Genomic DNA, 27,319 nt, shown 5'->3' with positions numbered 1-27,319 from the left:
AGGGTGCAAATAACTCCTTAATAAGAATTGGACACCTATTAAGTACTTCCCACGACTGTTTGTTCACTGCTCTAAATGAATGTGCTTTCTACATATCAGAAAATATCTAAACAAGTCACCAAAGCAACAAGGACGCAGTCAAAGTCTCGTTTTTTTATGCAGCTCGTTTAAAAGGTCTCGTATCGTATATCATATCATATATTGTATTGTATATGGTATCGTATATTGTATTGTATATCATAACTTATATGATATTGTATCATAATGTATATAGTATCGTATATTGTATCGTATATCATAACGTTTATCGTATCGTATATCGTGTATCATATCGTATATCGTATTGTATATCGTATCGTATATAGCATCATATATCGTATTGTATATCGTATCGTATATAGTGTATCATATCGTATATCGTATTGTATATCGTATCGTATATAGCATCATATATCGTATTGTATATCGTATCGTATATAGTATCGTATATCATAACGTTTATCGTATTGTATATTGTGTATCGTATATCGTATCGTATATAGCATCATATATCGTATTGTATATAATATCGTATATTGTATTGTATATCATAACGTTGATCGTATTGTATATTGTGTATCGTATCGTATATAGCATCGTATATAGCATCGTATATCGTATCATATATCGTATCGTATATTGTATCGTATATCGTATCGTATAGTATATCTTATCATAAAAACAGTTAGTCTTATTAGCCACATGCTAACGTCAGCATCTTAACATCCTCACAAAAAAGGTGTTTACATGCTTAAGCCAGGAGGTTTAGTTCTTATATTATAGTTTAGTTTAAATGTTAACATTCCTACATTTGCTATGTTGATGGCAATCTCACTTGTTTAGCAGATACTTGCGCTAAACTAAAATGATTATGACTTTGACTTGATGGTGACGTTTGAAGGAAAATTAGAGGATCTTAAAAGTCATAGAAATTCCTCTTCCAGGTATCCATGCAAAATTCTATGCCAACTGATTCAATATTTGGTATGATTTTTACAAAATCAGAAAATGTCAACCTCATGGTGGCGTTACGTCATGCAAATAAATCTTCTTGGAAACATGACCGTCAGCCCAAAATGTAATGGAGAATCCATCCAGTAGTCATTGAGATATTTCATTCTGGACCAAAGTGATGTACTGACATTGATATCACTAGAGCCATGTGAACTGAATTAAATCTCTTCTGCATGAATTTCTGCATGAATGAAGCAACATTTCATTGTGTTACTGCACTGCATTGTCATGAATGCAGTGACAACTGTATTCAAAGAGCAAATACGGTGCAAACTCTTCTTCCAATTATCAGGGTTCATTTTTTATCATTTTAAAGAAAGGTGTGGTGTTGTTGCAAGTTAAGTGGCTGCTCAGTCTTACCCGAAAGCTCAGCAGTCAGTGTGTCTGTGTCTCCGTACTCAAACTCCAGGTTGGGAGACTCCATGGAGCTCTGTGAAGAATAAGAACAAACACACATGAGCATGTAAATTATAGTATGCCTCTGAACCAGTGAGCTAATCACAGATGTCCTGACAGCCATATACAAACAGATACTCAAACATACTGTCGACTATTTACATTTTACACCTACCACTTCTGTGTACGCCCTATGCAGTCACACACACACTTCCACTCCACACATCACCCACACACGCTCCTCAGCTCTTTCACAGCTTTTCCTCATGTGTATTTTTGATTGGCTGCTGAATCTCCAGGCGCCGATGATTAGTCATTTACATTTTTTCTCTCAGATCCTCTCATTCGAGAACATCCACTCACAACAACACACGCTCTCTACACACAGATACCGCGTGAATCATTCTGACTGAGCAGTCTAAGGATGCTCTCTAACAAAGTAGCCCATTCAGACGCTCAGGTGGATAAATACACTGCAAGGAGGAAGAAGCGAGGAAAATTAGGTTGCAAGGGTCAACATGGGACCTGTTTCAGAGAAGATTAACTGCTGTTTCCAGCCAAGGTCTCTCTGTAGCCTCAACCTGTGATTAGCACGTGCACAAGAGACAGACTGCACACATTAGGTTTCTACGAACGCACTCAGCTACATGCAGCTTCACAAATTTCACCTGCAGCCTTCTAAAAAGAGTATACGATCCTCAGTATACATTACACAGGCAGACATGGTTCTCTGCCACAGCCCACAACTCAGCTGAATGCATCTTCAATTTTTATAGGAATACACGTCTGTTAGTTCTGCAGTGTTGTCTTCTTCTCTTTGTACGTGTCAATAGACGTACTACTTTAACAAGGCTGATGTTAAATGTACCAGACTTCTTTCTGCGGATTTATGATAAGATATGGTCTTGAGATTAGGCTGCATCAGAATTGCGTCAGTAGTGTTCTAATATACAAAAATAAAAGACAGTAGAATGCAGAAAACTGACCAATCAGAATCAATATTCAAATAAACTGTATTATAAAGGTACAAAAACACACCTGTTAGCAGTTAGAGAGCCAGATGATTGAAAGATTCTTTCGCCCCTTTTACACTGCCAGTTAAAGGCAGGATTATTACGCCTCTGTTATGTTCCGTCTTCTATGTCAAATGCACAGAGGCTGGATGGTGGGGTGAAGCCGTTCTGCCTCTGAACCGGGATAGGAGGTAGTAACAGAGGCGTAACAGAGGTGAAACGTTTGTTTACACCTCGCGCACGTTTTGCTTCTGCAACGCTGGAACGCTATGTAAAAACACACACTGGGTGCTGAGGTGGAACTGCAATGTAAAAAGGGCTTTTGTGTTCCACCACTCTGCTCCAGACTGAAAAATCTCATTTGCAGAATCACATGTTTTTTTGTGAGACAAATGTTAATACAATACAAGTTACACTTGTACACTACGAGTTACACAGTACGACACATCAAAGGCCTAGTCTTTGATGAGAGGGGTTTACGTGTGTAAATATACATCTATGAATGTGTCGGTGTACGTCTGTGTTGTGGTGTGAAAGGTGATTTGTAATGGGGTTGGGTTGCCATAATCTTTTGTATAGAAATGGTCCACAGAGGATGAATCCTCTTGACTTCATTGTCCCCTCACTTTTTCATTTAACACCACCGCTAGGTTTACACTTTTGGAATGAAAAGTCATAATAAATCTCACATGGATTTTCATGAAATTAAGCACACACATTCACAGGGCGGCTTGTGGTTCAGTGGTAGAGACGGCCGTCTTTCAATCAGGAGGTTTGTGGTTCGATCCCCAGCTCCCTCAGTCTACATGTCAAAGTGTCTTTGGGCAAGACACTTGGCACCGCCAACAGTGTGTGTGACTGATTGACGTCACACAAATGAATGTAGCGTAAAAGCTTTGAGTGGTCGCAAGACTAGAAAAATGCGATACAAGTGCAGTCCATTCACCATGATGCCCTGAGGATGAATTGTTATAACTTCAGTGATCACTTAACATCTCATGCAGCACTATGTTCTGCTCAGTACTCTTTTAAGGACCAGAGGCCAGAAAAATCAATTGACATTTAGCCTACTCTGTGTTTGGGGATAGTTGGCAAATGCTAGCATGCCAACAAGCTAAACTAAACACTGAACATTGTCAACATTGCGTAACATCTCCATGTTGGGTTTGTGAGCATACTGTTGATCAGTATTTTGAACAGGCAGTACAGAATGATATGCAATAAGACCTAGATAATTGAATATGGTAGTGGTAGTGGTAAATAGTTAATGTACAGCAATAGCATACAGTACCATGATATAAAGAACCTTGAGAGTGATTATCATTCATGCCTGGGGTGAATGGAAACTTAACAGTAGTTAGAGTTTTGGTTTTATTCTTTTATCTTTAAGGGGGAGGATATAAAATGATGAAATTTCCCTACAGGGATGATTAAAGATTCATTTTTAAGTTGATGAGAATAAAAAAAAGAACCCTCAGGCTGCACTGGAAGTCTCCCAGCTCTGAGTGTTAGATGTGTTTAACCCTGTGAAAACTGTCCCAGGGCCAAGACTGTAAATAAGGATGTGCTCTGAGTCAGCTATCCTGGTTAAACAACTCTGGGCTGTCATGTAACTGTCTCCTATAAATACCTGCAGCAGCGGCCGAGACAGCGGGGATGGGAATATAAAAGACGTCAGCAGAGGGTTTGTTTATGACACAGAGCCAACGCAATGAGATTTGATGTCATTACTTCACTTGTAAACCAGGAAATGAGAACCACTTGGGAGCACTGAGGATTCAATAAAATTACCCATAAGTCTTGAGTGAAGGAAGCCTGTGTGTCTTTGTAGCCAGGTTTGCTGACTCACTTTTACAATGTGCAACAGCCTCTGAATCATCGTGAAGTCAACTGAAGCGGTCTTTTATTTTGAAGGAATCCGACGTAGAACACTTTGCTTGTATTGGCTATTTCTGCACCATCAAATTCAAGTGCATTGAGCGGATGGAGGTATTGAAAGGCCATGCAGTTAAAGTCATGCTGCACGTTGTGTTTTTAATGGCATGTGTATAACTGCTCTATATTGATCCAGCTAGAAGAGGCCAATTAGGGACACCAGTCTCAGTAACAGTGGTCAAATAATTGATCGTACAGTAGATTATAATCGTATAGGTTCATTCATACAGTGAGAGTAGTTTTGAGGGGATCTTGTATAATGCAATCAGCTGGTCTGTGCTGTATTAATACGTGCTCAATACAAATGAAATTAAGAGTCACCCACTTCTTTCCCCTACAACAGTATATAATAGGAACAACCTCTATAGCTATTACACACTTGTTGTGTGATATCATCTGTGCTGCAGGCGGCTGCTCCAACACCAACATTCATCCACTGCTGCCACTGTGCAACCTCTCCCCATTCATCCTGCTGCTCAACAGTTTAGTCTGTTAAAAGAAAAGGCTAGTGTACAATATTTTTACAATGAATATAGCTTTTGATTTAGAATTGCATTATGGGAAATGTAGGATATAGTGTTTTTTGAATTTTGTCCAAACTACAGAAGAGAAGTTATCATTGCTGAACTTTAACTAAAATTGGGAAAATCAAGTTTTTGCAATATTATATTGATAAATAAGAAAATGCAACTTTATTGTGTTCATTAATTATCATTAAATTTGTGAGTAGTGACATGTGGAAATTGCTTACTTTGTCCATCCAACAGATCAAACCTCAAAGATATTTAATTTGCAGCTATACAAAACAGAGAAAAGCAGCAAATCCTCATGTTTGAAAACATGAAGACACCCTAACTTTATAAATTATTGAGTTCATTTTCAAAATAGTTGATCTCTGAATCAATCTTGGAACCAATCATCAGACCACGACTTAGCCTCTGGGAGTGAAGGCAAACTTTTCAGGCATTCCGTTGTAGCCAATAGTGAGCTCTAAACGACTTCCAACCAAGATTTCCTTTGCGTGCTGCATTGTTTACAGTCAGATTTGAAACTTTAGAAGTGACTAGAGTGTGTGTTCAGGTCAAAGGAATTAGGAAGAAATTTGCCCCTCGATTATGTGGTCTGTTTCAGCCCAGGAACACCCTTTCATCTGTTTCTGTTGAGTCTCAGTTCCACTGCAAACAGTAAGTTACACAGAGGCTGCACTCTAGCTTACTTCAGCGGTTTGAAGCCGAAAAAGGAACAGATTTTCTTGTGATTTACTTGCAATTAACAAGTCTTAAGTTTGAAGAAACAACAACATCATGATGCAGATTTGTAAAAGGAAAAATGCAAGCTTTGTCAGGTTTGTCGTCAAGAGGAGAAGAAACAGCTTTTACTCGTTTGTTGAACGGAGGTCAGATCATTTCGGATGCATTCGAAGGATGCACTTGCATGCAGATATCTGTTAATAGAGATTGATGAAAGTCTTAATCATCGTCAGATGACCGCCGATGGGAACCGGGACGCCATTACAGTGGAATACATTCCGCCTGCTTTTGCTCTGTTTTTTCCTGCATACACCAAAGCTGATATGTGATTGGTTAATACTACTCAGACTACAAACCTACGACAAATATTTGTTTGTTTCATTTTTATGTAGAATCTTAAAATAGAGATATAAATAGATCTCTGGGTGAACTCGTTGATTAATTAACTCAGCCGTAATGATCCTACGCAAATAGGATCAAATCATTTGACTTGCTGGAGCCAATAAATGTTTGACTATTTTGCTTGATAAATGGTTTAATAACGCCTACACTGTTATAAAAGCTGTTGTCAATCACTGTTACATTATTGATTATAGAAACAAGCAGTCTCTTTCACCATCCAGCTGGTGAGGAGCCCACTGTCACAGCAGGGGCTCAACCTGTCCCTGAATCTGAAGCCCTTTACATCCCCAACTGACATGTTTCTTTAATTCCTGTCAGCAGCAACACAGACACCCCTGCCTCGGCCTGTCTCTCTCTCTCCCTCTCCATCATTTTCTCACCCAGTCCCCCTCACTGCCAGTCTCCCCTCCCTCCCTGCCGCCAGCTGATAACGAGAGCCGTCCTCGCTCCAAACTGGCACATCGGTGCGCAAACACTGGGCATGATGTCAAGCCAGGCCACCCCCACTCCTACCGACATATGCCACATAGACGAGAGATGGCTGCAGCACAAACGACAGACAATTTATGTACATGAATGAGTCACATATGAGGTTAACTTAGCAGACACACCAGCCCAGCTCTAGAGCAGAGGCCGGGGGCATCAACATAAACACATGGCTCTGACATAAAGTGCTTTTAACATCCCTTACAGCCACACCCCCCACCTCTAAGACCATCAACAACCCCCCGTCCCAGAACTCATCGGCTGGGAGATGAATATGCTCCAATTCCCTCAAAACCATTCAATGTGTTCAAACAGAAACACACACGTTATTTAGGGGATTTTGTGCCTGGACGACAGCTTTGACTGCTTGAGCTCTCTGATGTTTCCGGGGCTGAGCGGCCCAGGAATGAAAACACATCTTCTTCTGATTTTTTCATGAGGGGATGAATTAAAGCTGCATGGCGCTACAGGAAGCATCATCACACCGAACATGAACCGAGTGGTTGTCATGTTCGGAAGAGAAGAGGAGACTTATTGGTCTATATTTCAGAAGAAATCTGTTAGCTGGATTTGTGTGTATGTCCCGGTTTCTTTGATTGGACGAAAGGAAATATCATTATTATTATTATAGGTGTATGAAAAAGGTTGAAGGCAGCCCGATCAATGATAAATGATTAAAATATTGTCCGTTGGGAATATCGCAAATGCCTTCAATTAAAATCTAAAAAGGGTCATTTAAAGCACCTACTGAAACATTTATTAGCTATAGCTGATTAGTCAATTAATCTCAGTGGAGTATTTTGATACTCAGTCATTTTTTTCTTCTTATGATGTTATGATGATATTTAAGGGATGCACGATATTGGATTTTTTGCCGATATCCGATATGCCGATATTTTCCAACCCTTTTTGCTTTTTCCCTTTTCCATGCTTTTTTCCGCCTAATTGTAGAGATCAAGTTTCCCCTGTACTGGACTTGATATCATGCCTACTCTTATTGTAGTGGTCCACTGGCAGATGCAGAAACAACATAATACAGTGCTTTTTAAAATGTACACATTCACTGGGCAATAAAGGAAAATCAATTCATCTTATTTATTTGTATGTAACATTTTCTTTTCTTTTTTTAGGGAATCATCCAGCATTTAGGCATAGGCCTAATTAAAGCATTGTTTTATCGGTGGAAAATATCGGTGGAAAATATTGGTGGAAAATATTGGTGGAAAATATCGGCAGAAAAATGACATATCTGCCAATGCCGATATGTCATTTTCAAGCCATAATCTGCAGATATCGATAATGTGCCGAATATATCGTGCATCCCCAATTATATTAAATTGGGGTTTTTTTGGGGAGGTTGGACTGCTTGTTTGATAAAATTAGCTATATAAATTAGTAAATTATAAAGGGCTATTTCCCTATTATCTGTTATTTTATAGAAAATTTGAAGAACTGAGAATACAAAACAGATTGTTTAGTGAGAAAAAATTGAAGTATAGTTATTCTTTTAAAAAAAGCAAATGGTGCCATATTAATAAGTTTAAGGCTACAGTTTGCCATTATTATTTAGTGTTCCACGTTTTTGCAGTTAAATTTACTACTGCTATAAAACAGAAAAGAAGGTGCATTACAGGAGGCATAAAGTGAATTCTTAAGTTACTCAATTAAAACCATTTATGATGATATAATATTATATTTCAATTACATTTTTAAGCCCCTACCTGCAAACTATTGGTGGACTACATTAGGCATGGGAATCGCAGGGTAACTCACGATACGATACGCGATACGTGGCCCACAATAACGATAATATCACGATACAGCGATTCTGCGATAACTGATATATTGCAAGACAATCATATAATGACACATCATGATATGTGATTAACTGAAGAATACAAAGCGATAATTGTATCATACCAGCTGGGGCGACGATATATTGCGATATCGATACTTTGTTCCCACCCCTAGACTACATGATAATAGGCAACTACACTGATAATTTTAGTCAATATACAATTTGTTTCAAGGACACAGCCCAATGTCAAATATGTTGGATTTGAATATTCTAGTACAAGGACTGATCACCAAAAGACTTTAAAAATCTATAACTTTTACATCAGTACAATGTATCTGTTTGGTAGTGGTGGTGTGGTCCTGACAGCAGCAGTCACATTTCCCCACCTGCATTCTGCACGTTGACCACCGCTGTAGGATTACTGCTGGGTTATTTATAGGAGCCGGTTGCCAAAATAACACCTCACTGTCTGCCTGCCTGCCTGTCTGCATGCATGCATGCTTTCGAGCCAAGACAGCGACTCAATGCATGGAAAGGACATTCAGCTGGTCCGAAAGCTCCCCAGCAACAACACACACACACATACAGGGACACACACGCACACACTCACAATCCCCTGCACGCTCCTATACCATAAGCTTCAGCAGCCGACTGTACACAGAACCCTCTGCGATTTACCTCCGACTCCTTCTGCTGATCCTTGAACACATCTTTCCCTTTCGGCCTCTGCCTGTCGCCGTTATCGATAAGGCTATTAATGATAGGTACCTCCATGTCCTCCGCCTGCATCGTTCTCGGTCGGGGCGGCTCACTTCCTCCTCCGCAGATAGTGCATACCGGTCCGGTGGAGAGCTGAGACTGCACCGCACCAGGAGGAACACCGGCTCCAGAGCCCAAGTTGAAGCTCTCCCCTCCTCCTCCTGCTGCTGCTGTTACTCCCCCGGTCTGTTTGGTTCGCTGTCCCTGCGCGCTCCGACAGGGCGGGGTTAGAGAGTCATAACAGCAGAGGGGAACTGAGCACATGAAAGTAAAACGACGTGGTGTCAAACAGGGTCAGTGTTGATGGTTAAAGATAATAAGACGAATACACGTCATATTAAATTAAGAGCCACTTAAAAGATGTCAGCTTGAAGTAAAATGATTTGACCTTAAAACGTTCCTCTGAATATAAATTTGAGTGAATATTAACAGGATAAAATAGAAATAGAAATAACGCATTGTATGCTGTGAATCTCCTCTTTGGATAAAATCAAGTTAAACAAAGATTGCCACAAAGATTTGAAACTAAAGATACATTGAATAGTTAAAACTGAAAAAAATATTGTAATAATTAATTAAAAATAATATTTGTTACAATAAAAGTAATAAACGTTACAGCCCACCAACCTCAGAAATAAGTTAGCTAGTGTTAGGTGTTCTCCAACCATTAAACCTTTAAAGCCCTTACATAATTTAAGGAGCACTCAATAAGGAATGATAAATTGAAACATTTTTATTTATATGTCAATGTAGCAACAAGCTAAATAAAACTAACTGTGTAATTAAAGACTCAAATCTTAAATGCTAACTTTAGCTAGCCAAAGTGCAGTTGCTAGGTAGGTCTTACCAGTTTTGGTGCCCTTACATTTTTTTACATGCCATTTCCACCCCGAATGGTGCTATTCTATGTTAAACTCCTTCTTATATGCTAAAAACAGATGATAAAACGTTATATACCGGTCGTATCACAAATCTAGCTATAGGCTGTTGTTGCATGTTAGCTTTGCAGGGCAGCATAGCTGATTAATGCCCCTGCCCCATATGCTAGTAGAAAAATAGCAACTACTAACCAGCTTTAACTAATAGATTATGTTTCCAATCAGCTGTGTCAAACTGCATTAACATTTTCTCCTTTATAATTTGTGGTCTAGTTACAATGCCTGCTGTCAAGGCAGGGGTGTAATTCTTTTCATATATCATGTGCATCTTAATTTTGACTACTCCAGTTTAAATGTTAGATGGATGTGGAGGTTGGCCCCCCTGCAGCCAATTCTCCTGTCAACCGCCCTTCATAGGAGCAAGTGAATTATTGATACCTGGAGGTGGGGGTTGGTGTGTAGGCCGCTGAACACGCCTACCTACCAACACACACACATAACCCCTGACTGTGAAAACCACTTAAGATGACATGATTGGATTGTACAGTTCAATGTAGGCATGAGCTTCTTGGTGTAATGTGACCACATGGCCGGGCAGCAGGGGGGGTGATGGGGCAAGTTCATGATTAAATAATTATTCAGTGGTGGTTGAATTTAGACTCAAGTCTGACTAAGCTATAAATAAAATAAAATAGACATACAAAGACATTGATATGTGCTTTGGATTAATTGCATTAAAGAAGTATGAAATTTAAAACAGGTAGCTTCAATGAAAATTAAATACATTTGTTGTTTTATGCAGTTCAATGTAAATATTGGAGAAAATCTGTATTGCAGTTTGTTTGGTTATTTAAAGTTGGGTGGTAAAAAGGAATACAACTTTCAAACTACGACTTCAATTTAATTTAAGTGGATAATTAGAAACTGTAATTCTTTAAAAAAAAAAAAAAAACTTTAAATGAGTACTCTAGCAAATTAATATTGCACCCCCTGAAACTTAAATATCCTGACCATTTGTCCTTGAATGCTTCACAGTTCCCATGATGCCACTTGATAGCTTTCTGTTCTAAATATGTAGGCTTCAAGCCCAAACTGGAATAACCCTGGTGACACCATCAGGGTTACTATGTCAGACTTAAGATAACCACAACATTATTATCTACAGATATTATACAATATTTTGTTTTACATTTACAGGGGAAGAAAATAGAGAACATGTGTTGACATGTGTTTACCTTTGTAAATTCCTAAAAACATCTTCTATCTAGGATTCAAACTACCCATTTAACCCAGTGATAATGATTTGTGCGTCAAGAATAAATAAAGGCTCACAGCCAGCCGTTGATGCCAGAGATGTCCCGTTCTGATCGCTGCTGGCTCAAATGAGATCACTGTAGCTCTGACAGACCAGGGCAGCTGCACACATGGGCTCCCCTTCCCCCAGCACACAAATACAACCACTCGGAAATCAATCCACTATGAAAACACACACATCAAACAGCTACATTAGGACAATGTGGCTGTTTATGTGGTGAAAAGGAGCACTTGTCAGTTGTAGAAATCAAGGAGATGCACACAAAACAGCTACAATTTTTACATCTTTATTCATTAAGATTACAGAATGTTTTAAATTATTGCTCATCATCTACCATTATCACTTGCAATATTTAAACATAGGGTTTTTTTCTTTATTAGACAACTTAAAACATGTTTGAGATTTTTGCCAGTTTGCACTGTATGAGGATTTACAACAATAAATACAGGAGTCGAGTCTTCTTTTACCTTCCTATACTTTGTAAAGGTTGTCATATCTGTATATAGTTTGTATATACACATATGATGCTGGTGTCGTCCCCCGCCCACCCACGTGTTGGTCAGCTGATGGCTGACAAAACAAAAAAAAATGGTTTCTCCCCCTAACGCACAGGCTAGGAACCTGAGGCAGCTGTTAACGAAGCAACCATAACCTACAAAAAAGGATGTGGACAATCACAGAAAGACATTTAAACACACACACACACACAATCACTTCCGCTTTCTCTTAAGATGTCAATTTCTCTTTAACGCATTCATGCCCACAAAAGGAGAAAAATAAGACTAAAGACAACAGTTTAAAGTTCGATACGGACACGCTACTTTAAAAGAGGGATTCTCATCAGCACAAGGAGACAAGGAGAAATGCAAACACAATGGCAGAGAACAATGGAACATTGAGGTTGTATGGCCTGTGACACAGTGTAGGATCGTTTCATTACTTGGTTGCATATGGGCGTACACTAGGGTTTATGCAGGAGGTTCCCACAACTTAAAAACATTTTTTAGTTTGTCATTTTGGGAAATACACCTTTTTGCTTTGTTGTTGAGTGTAAGACGAGAAGATTGATACCACTCATGTACCCATACAATAAAGAGAGAAGCTTTAGCTGCACGCTGGTTAGCTTAGCTTAGCATAAAGTCTGAAAGCAGGAGGGAACAACTAGCCAGGCTCTTACTGAATGTAAGAAAGTCATACTGTCAGCACCTAAAAATTAAAATTTACACAGCGTGTTTAACATTTACAAAATCTTATATTTAAAGTTGCTAGTAGTTGGATTGTGTGACCTTTTTAGATTTATGCTAAACTAAGCTAATTTGCTAATGTATCTTTTGCACGGACATTCAAGTGGTAATACATTTTTCTCAACATTTGGCAAGATATTGTAATTGAAACGGGAATTCCTTTAAAGACTTTGGTTGGTACTGAATATTATTTACATTGATATTAAATTTACACAAAGTTGCATGAATTGCGTTGGCATATTTGTTTTTTGAGTCAACATAAGCATATTCTCACCTGGTAAACTATGCTTTTTGTGCTGTTTTCTAGTCAAGTGTATTTTCCATAAACAGTACGGTAAATTTCAGGCCTGGACAATGAGCTACTATGTGCATCTTTAAGCTTGTGATCCCTCTATGAGGGAATGGAGCTGGCAGCGTCTCCCAGCAGGATAACAAAGAGAATCTGATTGGATCAGGTGCAGAGCCGGTGTAGCGTCACGGTGCACTCGGCTGTCAAGTGAAATATCTGTCAGGACTTTCTAATTTCCACTGTCAGGTCAGCTGGGGACAAGGTGCAGAGGACGGCTGCTGCGCAGCTCATTATACTGGTAGAATCAAAGCCTTATGGGTGGAAAAAGGAGCCTAAAATATACCGGATTTGGAGATCTATAAAATAGGTGAACAGACCCATGAATTTGCAGAAAAGGTAAATGTGTTCAGTGGATGGAAAGAAAATAAATACAGGTAGAATTCACATCCCAGATTTCGATTTTTTAGGCTGCAAACCTTGAGTATGTTTGAGTACCAAAGAGTTGTGTTGTGTATGGTAAGTACAGTAAGTCTTAACAGCACCATACTTTCAATAAGGACCTGATTGATTAATCTGCAAAAGTACCGGCCTGGCAGCACATTGCTGCACATTTGGTATCTCTGTAAATATCTTCTGTCACAGTATTCAAAATGAGGGTTTAATACATTTATTACACTTATCATTAGAACATTTAATTGCTTATCTTCATGATGCATGTTGATTTTTTTCCAAAAAGTAACAATATTAGATGGCGCAGGAAAGAAAAAGATAGAAAAGATCTTAATTTCAATATAAATATCTAAATATACAGTATACCCCTTGTAATGATCTGACAACCTGCCATGCTTCTAATACAGTATAGTCATTATTGGAAAAGGAAAAGACAAAATGAAAAGGTTTGCTCTCACTAGCTTGAAATACTTTTCACTACTTCAATACTGGCGACGTGTGAGCTGCTGGGAAACAAGAACAAAGCAGCCAATGAGATGGTTTCACTGTGGCTTTGAGAGACAGGCGGTCACCATCCAGTCGTACTATAAAATGACAAACTACAGGCTGATCCGAAGGGACAGGATGCATAAAAAAAATTTAAAAACAGACACAACGGTGAATCTCGAAACGATCAAATAAAAAGACATGATATGATTGGACCCTGAGATCCCGCTAGCCCCCTCCCACTTAGTTAAATCCCGCCCCTTGCAATAATACACAAGAAAAAAAAAAAAAAACATAATCACAGGTAGAAAAGAAAAGACAACAAAAAAAGGGACAGGAAAAATGTCCGTCACTAAATCTTCAAAGGTCATCTTCATTCACACAGATGTTTTTTTTTTAATCAAGTTTTTTTTTTTATATAGTATATATATTTTTATCATCAATAATTTCATCTTTAATAGTTAAACAATAAAAGATCTGGCGATGGGAAGGGAGGATGGAGGACTTACATACAACTTGACACACAAATGAGCGCCTAAAGAGATAATGGTGGTGAAACGACAAGTGGATGGAGAGTAAAACATCCTCCAGGAGAGGAGACATCAGGGAGCTAGCTAGTTCTGAATGGCAGAGTTACAGTTAATGTTATCATTATTGTTGTTGAGCGTGAATAAATAAAACTGCCATAAGTGTAGGGAAAGCCACGCCCCTCCGCCCCCCTGTCCCCTCTGGCTCAGTCAGAGCTCCTCCCCTTTTCCCCCCAGAATATAAAGCAGGCGTGTTGACTATTCCGTCCATCCTTCCTTCTGTTCTCCTCCACCTCCACCTCCACCTCCACCTCCTCCTCCTCTCCCTCTGAGTCTGTGCCATTTATGGAGTATTTGTATTCTTCAGTCCAACTCCAACACTGGTTTAATACCTGAGGGAGAAAAAGAGAGACCATCAGAGTAAGGATGAGAAGTTGCAATAAATACAGTATTTGCTATAATATAACTATACTATTTACCATGTATAACATCTCAGTTTAGCGTGTTTAGCATGCTAACAGATGCTTAATAGCATTATAAACCAAAGTACAGCTAATGCTGATGGTTGTGTTGTTTTTAGCATATGTTTGGGTTGATGCTGAACAGGAAGCAAAGTTTTGCTAAACCTATTGCTATCGTGCGTGGTGTTTGTCGCTCTGTATAATATAGTACACAGTAACAACTTGAGTTTAGGGAATAGTTTGTGTTTGTTTATGAATATGTTCAACCCAGGACTTTTACCCAGGAGGCCAGGGTTTAAGTCCTGACTGAAAACAAACATGTTTTATGGTGCGTTCCATTTACCTCGAAGTTGGAACTCCGAACTGGGAATGACGTCACACCCGAGTTGCGCTCTAGTTCAGCCATTGTTCGCAATACCAGTTGATAACAACGCATTATGCGGTATTTTGCGCATACAAACACCATAACAACATGTCCACAGATAGAAGTTGGACACCTGAGTATGGCTGATTTAATTGAGAAACAAATAAGACGGAAGTGATAATAAACAGTTAATACTACAGCTTTCATTTACTGTTGATGCACGGAGATATAAGGTCGGGGTTGGTGAGGTTCCTCCGACTTTCCGAGTCGGATATCCGACTTCAGGGGGCATTCCAGTTGAAATTTCTGACTGGGAACTTGGAAATTCTGACATCCAAGTACAAGTGGAACGCACCATTAGCTCGAACTACGATCTTTTCTTAACAAAAGTGCAACAATCATTATGTTTCACAATTGTGATGTCGTGTTGGCAACAAACATAGAAAATCAAAAAGTTATATACAAACACTCACGCAACAGGTTTCTCATTTCTAGCTCTTTGACATGACAGACATAGCTGATAGCAGATATGAGCCGCTGTAGCTAATTAATCTTAAATTGTAAGCAAGAGTGAAAAAAGAAGATATTTTTCTCAAGTTGAAATATATTTTTTCGACTTGAAATATAGCAAAATACAACACTTGAGATAAAATGCTTTAACTTCTGACTCTGCCCGTAAATAAACTTGAAAAAAGCTACAGCAACACTCAGAGCAAAAATTGATTGAACAGCCATAAGATTTGTTAGAGAAAAGAAACGCCTTTCTGTTACACACACCTACAGACTTTCCGAGTTTTTGCAGTTCAACAACATCAGAAATATCTCGATTTGACTTTAATTTACGTAATAAAAATCAAATCGGATAGTCAATTTGCAAGTTCTAAATCTGGAGGATTGGTATTTGGAGGAGGTCGGAAGTAACTTTGTAAAAGTAAATCCTTCAGTTTGACTTAGAAACAATCTGTAGGTGGTTCAAGAGAGAGTCCTGAGTGTTCTCGTACCTATAGTAGTTTGGCTTGAAGGGTCCATTCTTGTTCAAGCCCAGATACTTGGCCTGCTCGTCACTCAGCTCTGTGAGATGTGCATCGAATGTCGGGAGATGTAGGCTGGCCACATACTCATCTGCAGGGCGAGAGAGAGGAAGAACATGTTAACATTCACCAGGCGTCTGAAGATGATCAATTATTAAATTAGAAAAAGGAAGACAAGAAGCAGAGACGCTCAAGGATTTACCATCAGTTAATATGCTGTCTTCCATCTTCATCTTTCTTCTCATCTACTTTCCTCTCATCACTCTGTGTCCTTCTGTCCTTATCTCAGACCTTCCTTCCTTCCTTCTTTTTCCATCATCTTTCCGTCAGTGTGCGCCGTGTTTGCAGCCTTCACTGACAGTGTGACCTACATTTGGCTCTCTGTTTATCTTTACTACGTACGAGCTCGGCTTTCGCACCGAGGGGAAAGCTGAGAAATGTGACGGGCTGCAGACAAGCTGTGGGCTGTACGCTCGCACACTTACACTATGTGCACATCAAAGTTATTCTACTGTGAGTGATATGCTATCCATAGAGACGACCATGGACTGAACAGATGATAGTAACTGTGTTGTCTATGATAAATGCAGGACGCCTGCAGGCTGTCTGCTGGGGCAAAACAAACTCTGTAATTACTTCCTGTCCATCGCTTTGCTTGGTGGCTACTTAAGTACCAGACTAGGTTATTTTTAATCTCCCTGACCTGACGCCTCCCTGCGTTTGTCTTATCAAAAAGGCATTTTTAGTTTTTGTATCGCATATTTTGATCTTTAAGCTGTCTTTTTCCAAGTTGTATTCCGTTCTCAACTTCTGAAGTGAAATCTTACCCATTTTCTTGGGCAGCAGGTAAACGTCCTGCTTGTAGCGTCCCTCGGGGGCGTTGTAAAGCTCTATCAGAGCCAGAGCCTAGAAGACACATTTACACACATTACACACAAACACTTCTTGTTTTGAAACAAAGTGAGAGGACAGCACACAAAGTAAAATACAAAATAAGGCCGGAGATATACTTGCTGCTTAACCTTGTGTTCGCGTACACAAACGTCTGCGTCATGAACGTAGTTGTTCACATACTTGTCTATGCACTAAGCGTGATAATGGAGGATACCTCTAGAGGGCACACCAGAGAGATCAGGCTGTATGCAACTACCGTATGTGCCGGATGTAAACAACAGACATGGCAACACTTGAGGCCGTTACTATGATGTTAGTTATGAGATCACGGCAGGAAAAGTGACAGCTGTCTGCACCTTCCCAGCTCCGTTTCGCCCACATTTTCCTCCGTGCACGGACGTAACGGTCCCAGACTTGTTTCCATTTAGTTTTGCAGGTTTCCTTGTTTACTTCTACAATGGAACTTATCTGTTGCCATCTTTTGACAAGCATATTTGTCGCTGTGCAGTGGCAATGACGATAATGAGGGACTTGTTCTATCAGCTTGTCAACTTTCTGCCATTGTTGTCCCTGCTTCTGTGTTGACCCTGTCACATCCCCTCTGCCTCTACACGGCCCCTACTGCTCATGTGCATAAAGCATCTCGCCTACGTGTAGCGTTAAGTTTTGAGGACGTGCACAACCGACGCTCCAAACAGATGCAGGGATCTGGGCTTAGGGCGTAGTTAACAGCAAGTATATCCACAGCCTAAGACTAATCATGTGTAACAGCGTAGAGGAGATAGAAATGGCTCTGCCGTTTTACCTGGGTGGTGGCGGTGATGGAGAGCACAAACGTGGGCACGGTTGAACAGCTGAGGTTCAGCAGGCGACCCTGTAGGAGGAAAAGTAATTCAGGGTTAGAGTACAGACGGTAAGAGCACACAGGTTGTTAGCTTTGGAGTTCAGAGAACAGAATGTGCAGTGCAGCTAAGATGATGTACATGTTTCAATATCTTGTTTAGAAAAGATTTTGTCCTCTAAAGCTTTATAACTGCTTTTGCAACGTGTTTCTCTCTTCTTCACTCTGACAGTAAACTGATGCTGATGTGTGAGATGCTGCAGTGCAGTTAGGATAACTCTAAGATCCCAAGTATTGCACAAATATAGGTAGTTAGAATGTCAAACTGAAACACTTTGTGGCGAGGAGGAGAGGGAACAGAGAAAGGTCACACTGACAAAAACTGAAGGCTGTGGTGTCTGATGTGCGCCAACTCTCATAGCCTCTTGAGATAAATAAGGAGGAAGCTTTAGTTCCTAGTTTCACTACTGTACATGTTAGATTATCTTGAATGAACATGACAAGAATTTGTATGAATAAATGCATGACTGTCTATGATTACATTGTAAAACTAGCTCCTCTTTTAAAGACACAGCTGTGTAAACACACATAATCTCAGAAATAAAGACTGATGATGTTTGGATTATGCTGTTATTTAAATGTTCGTAAATGTTCCAACTAAACGTTACGTTCCAAAATATCAGAGAGAGATGATGGAGGCGTGAGAGGTGAGCATGGAGGAGCTGATCTACTGATGTGGTTGAAACCTGCTGCAGATCAAACAGCAGCAGAGACGCAGGCGTCGACGAGCTGCCAGGTTGTCTGTCTGGCCCTGTCCGACTGCTCTCATTCTGTCACGACTTGTAACGCACACAAACCTAGCTTCAACCTGCAATACGTGTATGCAGTGATCCAGTGTGTGTGTGCGTTTATACCTCAGCCAGCAGCACTATCCTCTTGCCGTCGGGCCAGATGACGTGGTCCACCTGAGAGCGCACTCTCTCCCAGGTCAGCTCGGGAGTCCGCAGGCTCGCCTACAGGATGACATCATCAGGAATATTTATTTTTTATTTCTCATCTCCTTCCACATTTTATTTCTGCTGAACTGTTGCCTGTGTATCATGACGGGCCAAAAGTTGACTCAGTGTGCTCGGTCTTTTCCAGGACTTAGAGAAGTGAGTCAAAACTTCCTCTAGTGTCTGAAATCCTTCCTTCCTCTACCAATACTTGAAAAAATCCTTCCATTCCTCACTTATTATTTTCTGTTATGAGCATTTTTGTCCTACTGTTCCATAATGAGGGGAATATAATCAGTGAACCCTGATCCTTAGGGCCTGTGTCCACTAATGCTGTTTTTTTGTGCTGGCTGCGCCCATGAACCTCAATTTCAGAGCGCTTCTCACCAGCGCTTACTGTTGCTAGGTTATAAAAGTTGTCTGGCGGCACTTCTGGAGTGGGTATTATGCTGTTTCACATTTTAAGACATATATAAATATATATATATGTATATATAACGTTACAATGTTGGATGTCCAGACTAAACATGGGTGAAGTTATAAATCTGTAGGTAAAAGTATGTTGGAGTAATCCTCTGCTAAAAAAGGCTGCTGTGAACGCTTTGTTTCATACAGACTTCTCCAGACGCTTCACTTTGTGATGTCACAAAGTGGAGGAATTCTATATTTGGGCATCTGCCAGAGAAACAGCAGAACTGCCCCTGGCACAGTTCAAGGACATGCCCACCCAGCAGCTCAGTCTGCCGCAGAAATGTTTTCACTAAACCACTCTGCTCAACAAGTTGGCCAATCAGAAGAAAGTGGGCTTGTAGGGGCGGGGTTTCTTAAAGAGACAGAGCTGACTGAAACTCTACAGCCTCTGCCTGAAACGAGTTTTTTTAACTGTAAATTATGCTAAGCTACTCCACAGGTATCAGAGTGAAATATGAAGGTTGAAATTAGCATAATACCCCCCCTTTAACGTCAAGTCAAGTTATCAAATTTTATTTGTATGGCGCCAAATCATGACCAAAGTTATCTCAAGACACTTTAAGTTACGTGGGTAACTTTAATACGTTAAGTCTTAAATTGCTCTGTATGCTTAAAATTTGCTTTTACAAAGAAAACATGAAAATCATAAAGGAATCATGTCCTGGCATTAGCAGCAGCATGAGACAAGGAAATTGTACCCTAGAAAAAAACGAGAGGATTAGCTTCACCTCCACCATTGTTGTTGACAAAGTTGATATCTGAAGTCCCGCCCCTTCCTGATTTTGATTGGTCGGTGAGGGAAAGTGACATTGATGAGAGTGGTGGTGTTCAAAAAGTTGAACTATTTTTAGTTATGTAATCAAAGTGTTTTTGAATCACGGTGGTAAAGTTTCTTTCATTTTCAAAATTGTATACATATCTTAATTTAATTATTTTTCGGAGCCTCTCCTTCCTCCTGAAACGAACAAGCTGTTTTGCCATTCAAAGGTCAGACCTTAGCCACGATTGGCTGACAGTATTTGGAGTGACCGTGTAGCCGCTCCCCCCACATGTGTGATCCCACGTGAAGGAGCGGTCACTCCAAAGCTATAGAAACCACGGCTGCTCTAGGATCGGTTATGTACATGTACGAGCCAGAATCGCCAGGAGGAATGGTAAGTTGAAATCTTGACAATGACTTGACTACAAGCTAGTGCAGGAAGGCAGCCTGAGGTGAATGACGATTGGTCAATTTCAGCGAACGCAAGGTTCTACGTAGTCCCATTTAAAAGATATGGCCCCTTTAATTGAGAGCGCATTGAGTGCAGCGACAAAAAACAAAGGCCATTTTTGAGCTTAGGACGCTGAGCACTGAAAACATTGCTGAACACTGAACTGCATTAGTTTTGTATAGAAAATAAGTGCTGTCAGGGCAAAAAACGCCATTAGTGGACACATGCACATCCCAGTTGCTTTGTATTTCTGTGACTTGATTGTATGTTAATGCTGCACTCAGATTGTAAGACCATCTGCACAAGCCAAAAGCCTAACATCTTAGTATCATGCTAACATTTGTATTAGCAGTGAGATTATAACTTAAGGGCCCGATCAGACAGAGTGCATTTTAGTAGCTGGGGGCAGCTTTTGTGTCATTGTTTTCAATGAGAGGGACGCTTTTTGTGCGCTGCTTTTGCGCTGCAGAGCGCCTCACGTTTTTCCGCTCTGTGCGCCTTCAACTCAAGGCAGAAAAGTGCCGGACATCATTGCCGTTTTTCATTGGCGGGTCTTCTGTCAGTTTACAATATAACAGTTGGTTAATGACAGCTAATGATTCCGTGGTTGCCTTAACAACAGTAGAAAAAAAAAAAGGTGCAGTGAGCTGCTCTTTTTTTTAACCGAAGGCTTCAACAGAAAAGGCAGTGCTGGGCGCCTCGCGTTTTACAGCCTACAAAACGCCTTCCGTCTGATCGGGCCCTTACTCTATATAAAAAAACTCTACTTTGTTTAAGACTCACTGTTATGGTTTATGTCCTTTTTAAATCCTAAAAGCCTGATTCTCATCACTGCGGTGTTTTATGGTTTTGGCCTTCCACTGCAACCCTGCTAACTCAAACTAAGCTGTCAGTTACCATGACAACTCTGAAAAGCCTGACCTTGGGCTGCGATTGTTCAAACAGGAGGACATTTAACATGCTGTCACTGCCATGCTTTTGTTTCTGAATCGCTGAGTCTTGATCATGCTTGGAGCTCCTATTGTGTCTTGTTCTGTTGTATATAGATATCCAGGCCTGTAATCTCTCCTGTGTCTGTTTCAACATTGTTTTTGTTACTCTACAGGTTGGAGGTTGTAGGCAACTGACCACATCGATCTCAGTGTTGGAGTGTCCCATGTTGCAGACGATGCAGCCGTTCTTCATGCGGTCGAGGTTCTCTCTCACCACCACGTTCTTGTTGCCTAAAGGAGGGAGAGACGAGAGAGAGAGAAGAAAGAACATCAGCGAGAGAGCTAAAATGTGATGCCGACAGCCGAAAAGAAAGTCGACTGGGGACTAAGGCTCTATCCATTTAATTAGTTCTTATCTTACCATGTAGCCAAGTTAATTAAGTCTGTAAGTGTGATTTAGCTTGAGCGCTCCACCTGTCAATTAATCTGCCTCTAATAGGACTTACAGTAAAGGTTTCCATTTGAGGTAAACTTTCTGAATGATTACTAAAAATTAGCTGCAAAGGATCTAAATAACTTCAACAGACAAGAATAATTTGTTTTAGTTTGTTTTTTGACAGCTGATCACTTATTTTGCTCTTATGTCACCGCAGCTGCATTATTAATTCAAAAGAACAAGCTGCAGGGGCTCTAATGAATCGACCTTAATGGAGCAGCCAGTGCATGATCTGATTAGAGCTACGGCTCGTCACATTCTATTTATTTTACGGCGACTTCATTAGGAAAATCTTCCACAAACTCAATACCCCTTCTTCTACCTTATTATCCTCTCTGTCGGCCTTCAGAGATCCCTGCGCCTCAGACCTGCCAGCAGCTTTAGGCAGTGAAGCACACAGACGAGTAATTCTCTGCTCCAATTAAGTGTTCAGGGCAACTGCCTGGCTGCTGAGCTGAGGACTTGATTAGTGACTGTCAGCCGCTGACGACAATGACCGAATATCTGTCCGGTCATCCTGAAAGAACACTGACTCAACAGTGACCGTCTATTTCATGTCTTGCACCTTCCAGATTTATTTATGCACTGTTGGTTGTGGATTACGTCCCAGAAAGACAGCTGACAGGACAAATCTTTGTACAGCTGCTCTGACGTGATTAGTCAGCAATTCATTCATTATAAAACTTCTGCCAAGAGTGGATTAGAGCTACAAAACGATGTGTGTGGGCCGACCTGTGCAGGTGATGACGATGTCAACTTGTCTGATGACTTCGTTCAGTTTCACCAGCCTGAAGCCGTCCATGCTGCGATCAGGAGAGAGACAACAAAGAGCATGAGATAATGGCATGTCTGACTGTGCAGTGAAGCTGTAAGAAACTCGAGTCTTACCACGCCTGCAAGGCACAGATGGGGTCGATCTCTGTGACGTAGACGATGGAGCCCATTGCTTTGAGGGCAGCGCAGCAGCCTTTTCCCACCTGAGGATGGCAGAGTGGGGATGTTATCACACAACGGACAAAAGTATTTCATCAAATAAGACAACACATGTTTAGTTAGTGAGGACAGTGCCACCTTATATATAATACTTACTGCTTTTAAACTTGATGTTATGATTTTTGAAGATTATTCCTCTATTAGTGAATGTAAAAGAAGTTTGTGTTCATACTAATAACTCTAATAATTTTTTAGCTATAGTGACATCCCTGCTTGCTTGCCAATTAATTTAATGCACCTTTAGTCACAGCTGCAACGAACAACTATTTTGATAGTCAGCTAGTCATCGATTATCTAAACGATTGCACAATTACCTAATGGCTCCTTGTTAGCTATCAGCTTTTAAATATAGTCTGAGGTTCTTTTAAGCATGTGCTACTGCTTACTTACAATAAAGACAATAAATATGAGTTCTTCATTCAAAAATATGTATTTTAATAAACTTTAATGCTGATTTGGCTCCTACTAATACAAAAGGTAAATACAAATATTTTGTCCATTTAAAACCAGACAAAGACAAAGTGCTGATATAAAAAAATAAAGTCAACTCCAACGTGCCTCCGCTTCAAATGCTCACATTGCAAAACAATGTTATGTTCGCGCACAGAATGAAAAGCATGGGCGATGAAGTAACCAATTAATTATTGACAACTCATTTTGTCATAGATTTTTGTTGACAATGTCGACTAATCGTTGCACCCCTAGTTGTGTTTTGATGCTACAGCTGACTTTGGTTGGTGGGAGGCCTGTCCTGTGCAGTTGGCAGTTGCAGTTGGCAGCTGGTATCCCACTGGTAAGTACTGGTATAAATGGATAATTGTGGATCTCTTTTTTATTACATAAAAATTACTGAATATTCGCCATTTTTTGTTTTTTTTAAATGATCTCTTAACAGTAGGAAACCTCTGCTATACTCAATGGGATTTTCTGTGCACAATGCTCTTTAGCAACCTCTTCTATATTATTAATTTGTTAAGGTATACAGACTAGACAACTGTGCAACATTTCGGTCTCTCAGTGAACAAACAATGTGTGTGAGCCTGAATAAGAATGAGAAAAACGTCAGCCTTACCTCTCCGTATCCACACACCACCACCTGTTTGCCTCCAAACATGACATCAGTGGTCCTCTTCAGCCTGAGGACGGAAACACAATTATCTCACTTGCAGCCTCAAATTTATTCAGACTGTTTGCAGCTGAGGACTAGAACATGCTTTGTTTTATAAAACATAATGAGGTTTCCTACCCGTCTAAGATGGACTCCCTGCAGCAGTAGAGGTTGTCAAACTTCTGCTTGGTCACTGAGTCGTTGACGTTCATGGCTGGAACACACAGTTTTCCTGCTTTGGACAGCTGGTACAACCTAAACAAAATTTAAAAATACAACAAAATAAATAATTATTTCCCCCTAAAAACTGACCATGCAGTCATGTAATCAAGTATTAATTAATACTGTTCTACTTAACATTCTCCTCTTGTGTTCACAGCAGTGCTTTAATGGTGAAATCACTGTCTATTGTAAACGGTGTTGATCATTTGCCCACTAGATGGCGATGTTACCACACGAAAAAGTGTTCGAGCGTGTAAGTGCATGTTGGCATGTTGGTGTCAGAGTTTGTGTCAACAATGGAGTAAACACTCGTCCATTGTTGTGTAAAACACAGATAACTAGTTACATCTGAACAACTGCTGTAGTAAAAGTTGAGGATGTACACATGCGAGTCCCACCTGTGTACACCGGTGACACTCTCCTCTACAATGCCCTTGATCTTTTTGAACATGTTGGGGTATTTTTTGTAGATCCAGTGAGTCAGGTCTCCACCGTCATCCAAGATCTGAGAGACAAACAAAGACGAGTGGAGAAGAAGAAAGGAGAAAGATTGAGAGAATTAAAGAAAACTTGTATGTAATGGTTCGTTTTTTGCGCATATATTTTCTGTAGTACACAAGCCAGTGTAAAAATAAATCAGTTCCGTTTTAAAAATATCTAGTGTGATGAAAATAGCAGATATTTATAACACCGACACAGATCGCACAATGCTTATTTAGACGGTGTAGGGAGTGTAGGTGTGCTACCATGTTTGGTTGCCAGCCCTCCACGTTGACACAGCGATCGATGCACCACCAGAAGTCGTCCTCAGACTCCCCCTTCCATGCAAATACGCTGAAACCTAGAAGAGACCAGAAGCATTTAATGCACAGCAGACAGGAAGCGGGGGACACGATGTGAAAGAGAGAGCTTCTTAATATTTAAGGCAGGAATAAATAAAAGGGCAGGTGTTGCACAAAAGAAAGCCCCCTGAGGAGACAGTCTCACCTCCCTCTGCCAGGGCAGCTGCCACTTCATTCTGGGTGGAGTAGATGTTGCAGGCGGCCCATCTGCACTGAGCGCCCAGAGCTGACAGAGTCTCCATCAGCACCTGAGCGGAGACGAGGGAGTCAAGTTAGATTTATTTGTGGCTGCACGAGTAAAGCTGCTCATATTTGGGAGTTTGTGTTTTGCATGTCTACTCACAGCAGTCTGGGCAGTGATGTGGGTGCAGCCCACCACCTTGGCACCTGCGAGGGGTTTCTCCCCCTGGGCTCGCTTCCTCAGAGCCATCAGGGCCGGCATCTCTGCAAGAGGAGGAAACACACAGACAGATATATGAGTGGACCGAGGAATCCCATCATTTAATCCTTCCGATACTTCATCGCTAATCCAACGACTCATCCAGCAGAAGTTACTGATGCTAAGTGCTGTGTGAGTGTGTGTGCGTGTATCAGTGTGTGTGCGAATGTAGCCTGCAGGGTGCAGCTGAGGCTCTCTGTATGTTCTGCGAGGTAATTAGGGAATGATGTGAAGAATGTGTGTTTAAGCGTTGGTTCTTGAATGGTGTTTCTTACTTGCAAGTGGCAGGCAACATATGGCCACCCAGCAGCGTGCAGGAAGCAGCGCACACACTTTATTACTCTTCCTGTTGCCTCCTCTTCTTCTGCAGTATCTTAATGTCTTCAAACTCAGCTACTCACTTGTTTCCACCCACTTAATTACAGAACTTTAATTTTAGACCTTTACAGTGAGCAGTGACAGTCCCTTGGTTTACCTTGCTCTGCGATCTCAATCTCTCTGCGTCCAAAGTCAGCCTGTTTGATGTTTTTGATGCAGAAGTCTCCGTTGCCCTTGGAGTTCTTCTGCTGTTTGTCCCGAGGAGACGTCTCATCGTCGGAGCTGTCCGTGTATGACGCCGCTGAAAAACACAACACAGAAACATTATCAGTCGGTCATAAACGCAAAATAACGGCCAGTCAACTTATGTTCTGTGAATGGAATTTTATCCTGCTGGGTAAACCTACATGGAAAAAAGTTTAAGGATTAAACTTAGCCAACTTTGATCCAGGACATCTGGCTGACAGCTTAAGGTGGGCATGGGCATATACGACAGTCAGACAGCCTGACAATAAAATTAGAACACTAATTAAATCTCAATGAAGCAGAACAGGAGAAGGCTGCTAATAAGTGTGAAGGAACAGTTACAGTTACAAAACACAGGGATCAGTGGGTTCAACACATGGCTTAGCGAATCTGCGGCCTAAAATGGATCAAACGCAGGAATCTTTTTTTAGGGCAGATTTCCTCCCGCCAAGCAGATGCGGTCAGAGTACTGATGGGATGTTTTTGGTCCAGCCTGCGACACCTATCAGCCAGGCCGAAGATGATGCACCCTGACACATAGCAGCCTCAACGGCGCAAAGACAAAACATCACAGCCTTGTCGGCATGTTGACATGTTCATGTATCATTCTCATAATCCCTCCTCCCTTCATGCTCCCTTCTCCCCTGCCTCTGCCCTATCGAAATTCAGATAAAATGGAGGTCCCCGTTAATGCTATCACTAGTTTTTGTTTGCATCAAGACAACAGTTCAGCATTTTTTGTTACTGATTCAACCCCTTTAAGCATCAGTTTATGGGCAAAAGGACTGCATGGTCAGTTTTTAGTAGGAAAGGAGGGGGCAACATTTGAACTCCTTCTGCTCCCCTGATAATCTTAGTCTTAGACAAATTAAAATTATAAGCTCATATCAAACCTCTCACTTTCAAAGAAAGTGAAGATTATGGTCTCGAAAGACTTCCACTTGAACAAAAGTTTCAGTCTTGGTATTATTAGATCTCAGTGCTGCATTCATCACAGTCTCCCACTGAATATTACGAGACAGATTGGACAGCTGGATGAGACTGTCTGGCACAGTGCTAAAATGGTTTGATTCCTATTTGAAGGGTATGACAATTTTCTTCTGTCAATCAGTAATAATTGCACAACTAGGCATTCAAAAATGACATGTGGAGTTCCCCAAGGCTCCATTCTCGG

The 27,319-nt window shown here is 40.7% G+C and overlaps 2 protein-coding genes across 5 annotated transcripts in view; both read right to left on the bottom strand.

The window, feature by feature from the left end:
- Positions 1 to 9,231, bottom strand: part of strip2 (striatin interacting protein 2) — a 33,572-nt gene extending 24,341 nt beyond the window's left edge. For 2 of the 3 annotated variants that reach the window (XM_069671671.1, XM_069671672.1), the window contains exons 1-2: positions 9,102 to 9,231; positions 1,414 to 1,483 (exon numbers count right to left, since the gene is read on the bottom strand). In XM_069671671.1, the coding sequence (XP_069527772.1) occupies positions 1,414 to 1,483; positions 9,102 to 9,122 (91 nt within the window). In that variant the 5' untranslated portion in view covers positions 9,123 to 9,231. Of the gene's footprint in view, positions 1 to 1,413; positions 1,484 to 9,011 lie in introns of all 3 variants that reach the window. The other variant, XM_069671670.1, reaches the window with a different exon arrangement.
- Positions 9,232 to 14,588: 5,357 nt separating this feature from the next.
- ahcyl2b (adenosylhomocysteinase like 2b) overlaps positions 14,589 to 27,319 on the bottom strand; it is a 48,718-nt gene continuing 35,987 nt past the window's right edge. For both annotated transcript variants that reach the window (XM_069670830.1, XM_069670831.1), the window contains exons 3-17: positions 26,057 to 26,200; positions 25,486 to 25,586; positions 25,288 to 25,390; positions 25,047 to 25,141; positions 24,699 to 24,805; positions 24,217 to 24,333; positions 24,043 to 24,106; positions 22,866 to 22,954; positions 22,710 to 22,780; positions 21,678 to 21,772; positions 18,787 to 18,885; positions 17,837 to 17,905; positions 16,965 to 17,043; positions 16,108 to 16,228; positions 14,589 to 14,673 (exon numbers count right to left, since the gene is read on the bottom strand). In XM_069670830.1, the coding sequence (XP_069526931.1) occupies positions 14,667 to 14,673; positions 16,108 to 16,228; positions 16,965 to 17,043; positions 17,837 to 17,905; positions 18,787 to 18,885; positions 21,678 to 21,772; positions 22,710 to 22,780; positions 22,866 to 22,954; positions 24,043 to 24,106; positions 24,217 to 24,333; positions 24,699 to 24,805; positions 25,047 to 25,141; positions 25,288 to 25,390; positions 25,486 to 25,586; positions 26,057 to 26,200 (1,361 nt within the window). In that variant the 3' untranslated portion in view covers positions 14,589 to 14,666. The remainder of the gene's footprint in view (positions 14,674 to 16,107; positions 16,229 to 16,964; positions 17,044 to 17,836; positions 17,906 to 18,786; positions 18,886 to 21,677; positions 21,773 to 22,709; positions 22,781 to 22,865; positions 22,955 to 24,042; positions 24,107 to 24,216; positions 24,334 to 24,698; positions 24,806 to 25,046; positions 25,142 to 25,287; positions 25,391 to 25,485; positions 25,587 to 26,056; positions 26,201 to 27,319) is intronic.

This window comes from Semicossyphus pulcher, unplaced genomic scaffold (genome assembly GCF_022749685.1).
Source record: "Semicossyphus pulcher isolate SPU_LCO1_2020_fin unplaced genomic scaffold, fSemPul1.0.p SCAF_20, whole genome shotgun sequence".
NCBI lineage: Eukaryota > Metazoa > Chordata > Actinopteri > Labriformes > Labridae > Semicossyphus > Semicossyphus pulcher.
This window is presented reverse-complemented; position numbering and strand designations above follow the sequence as displayed.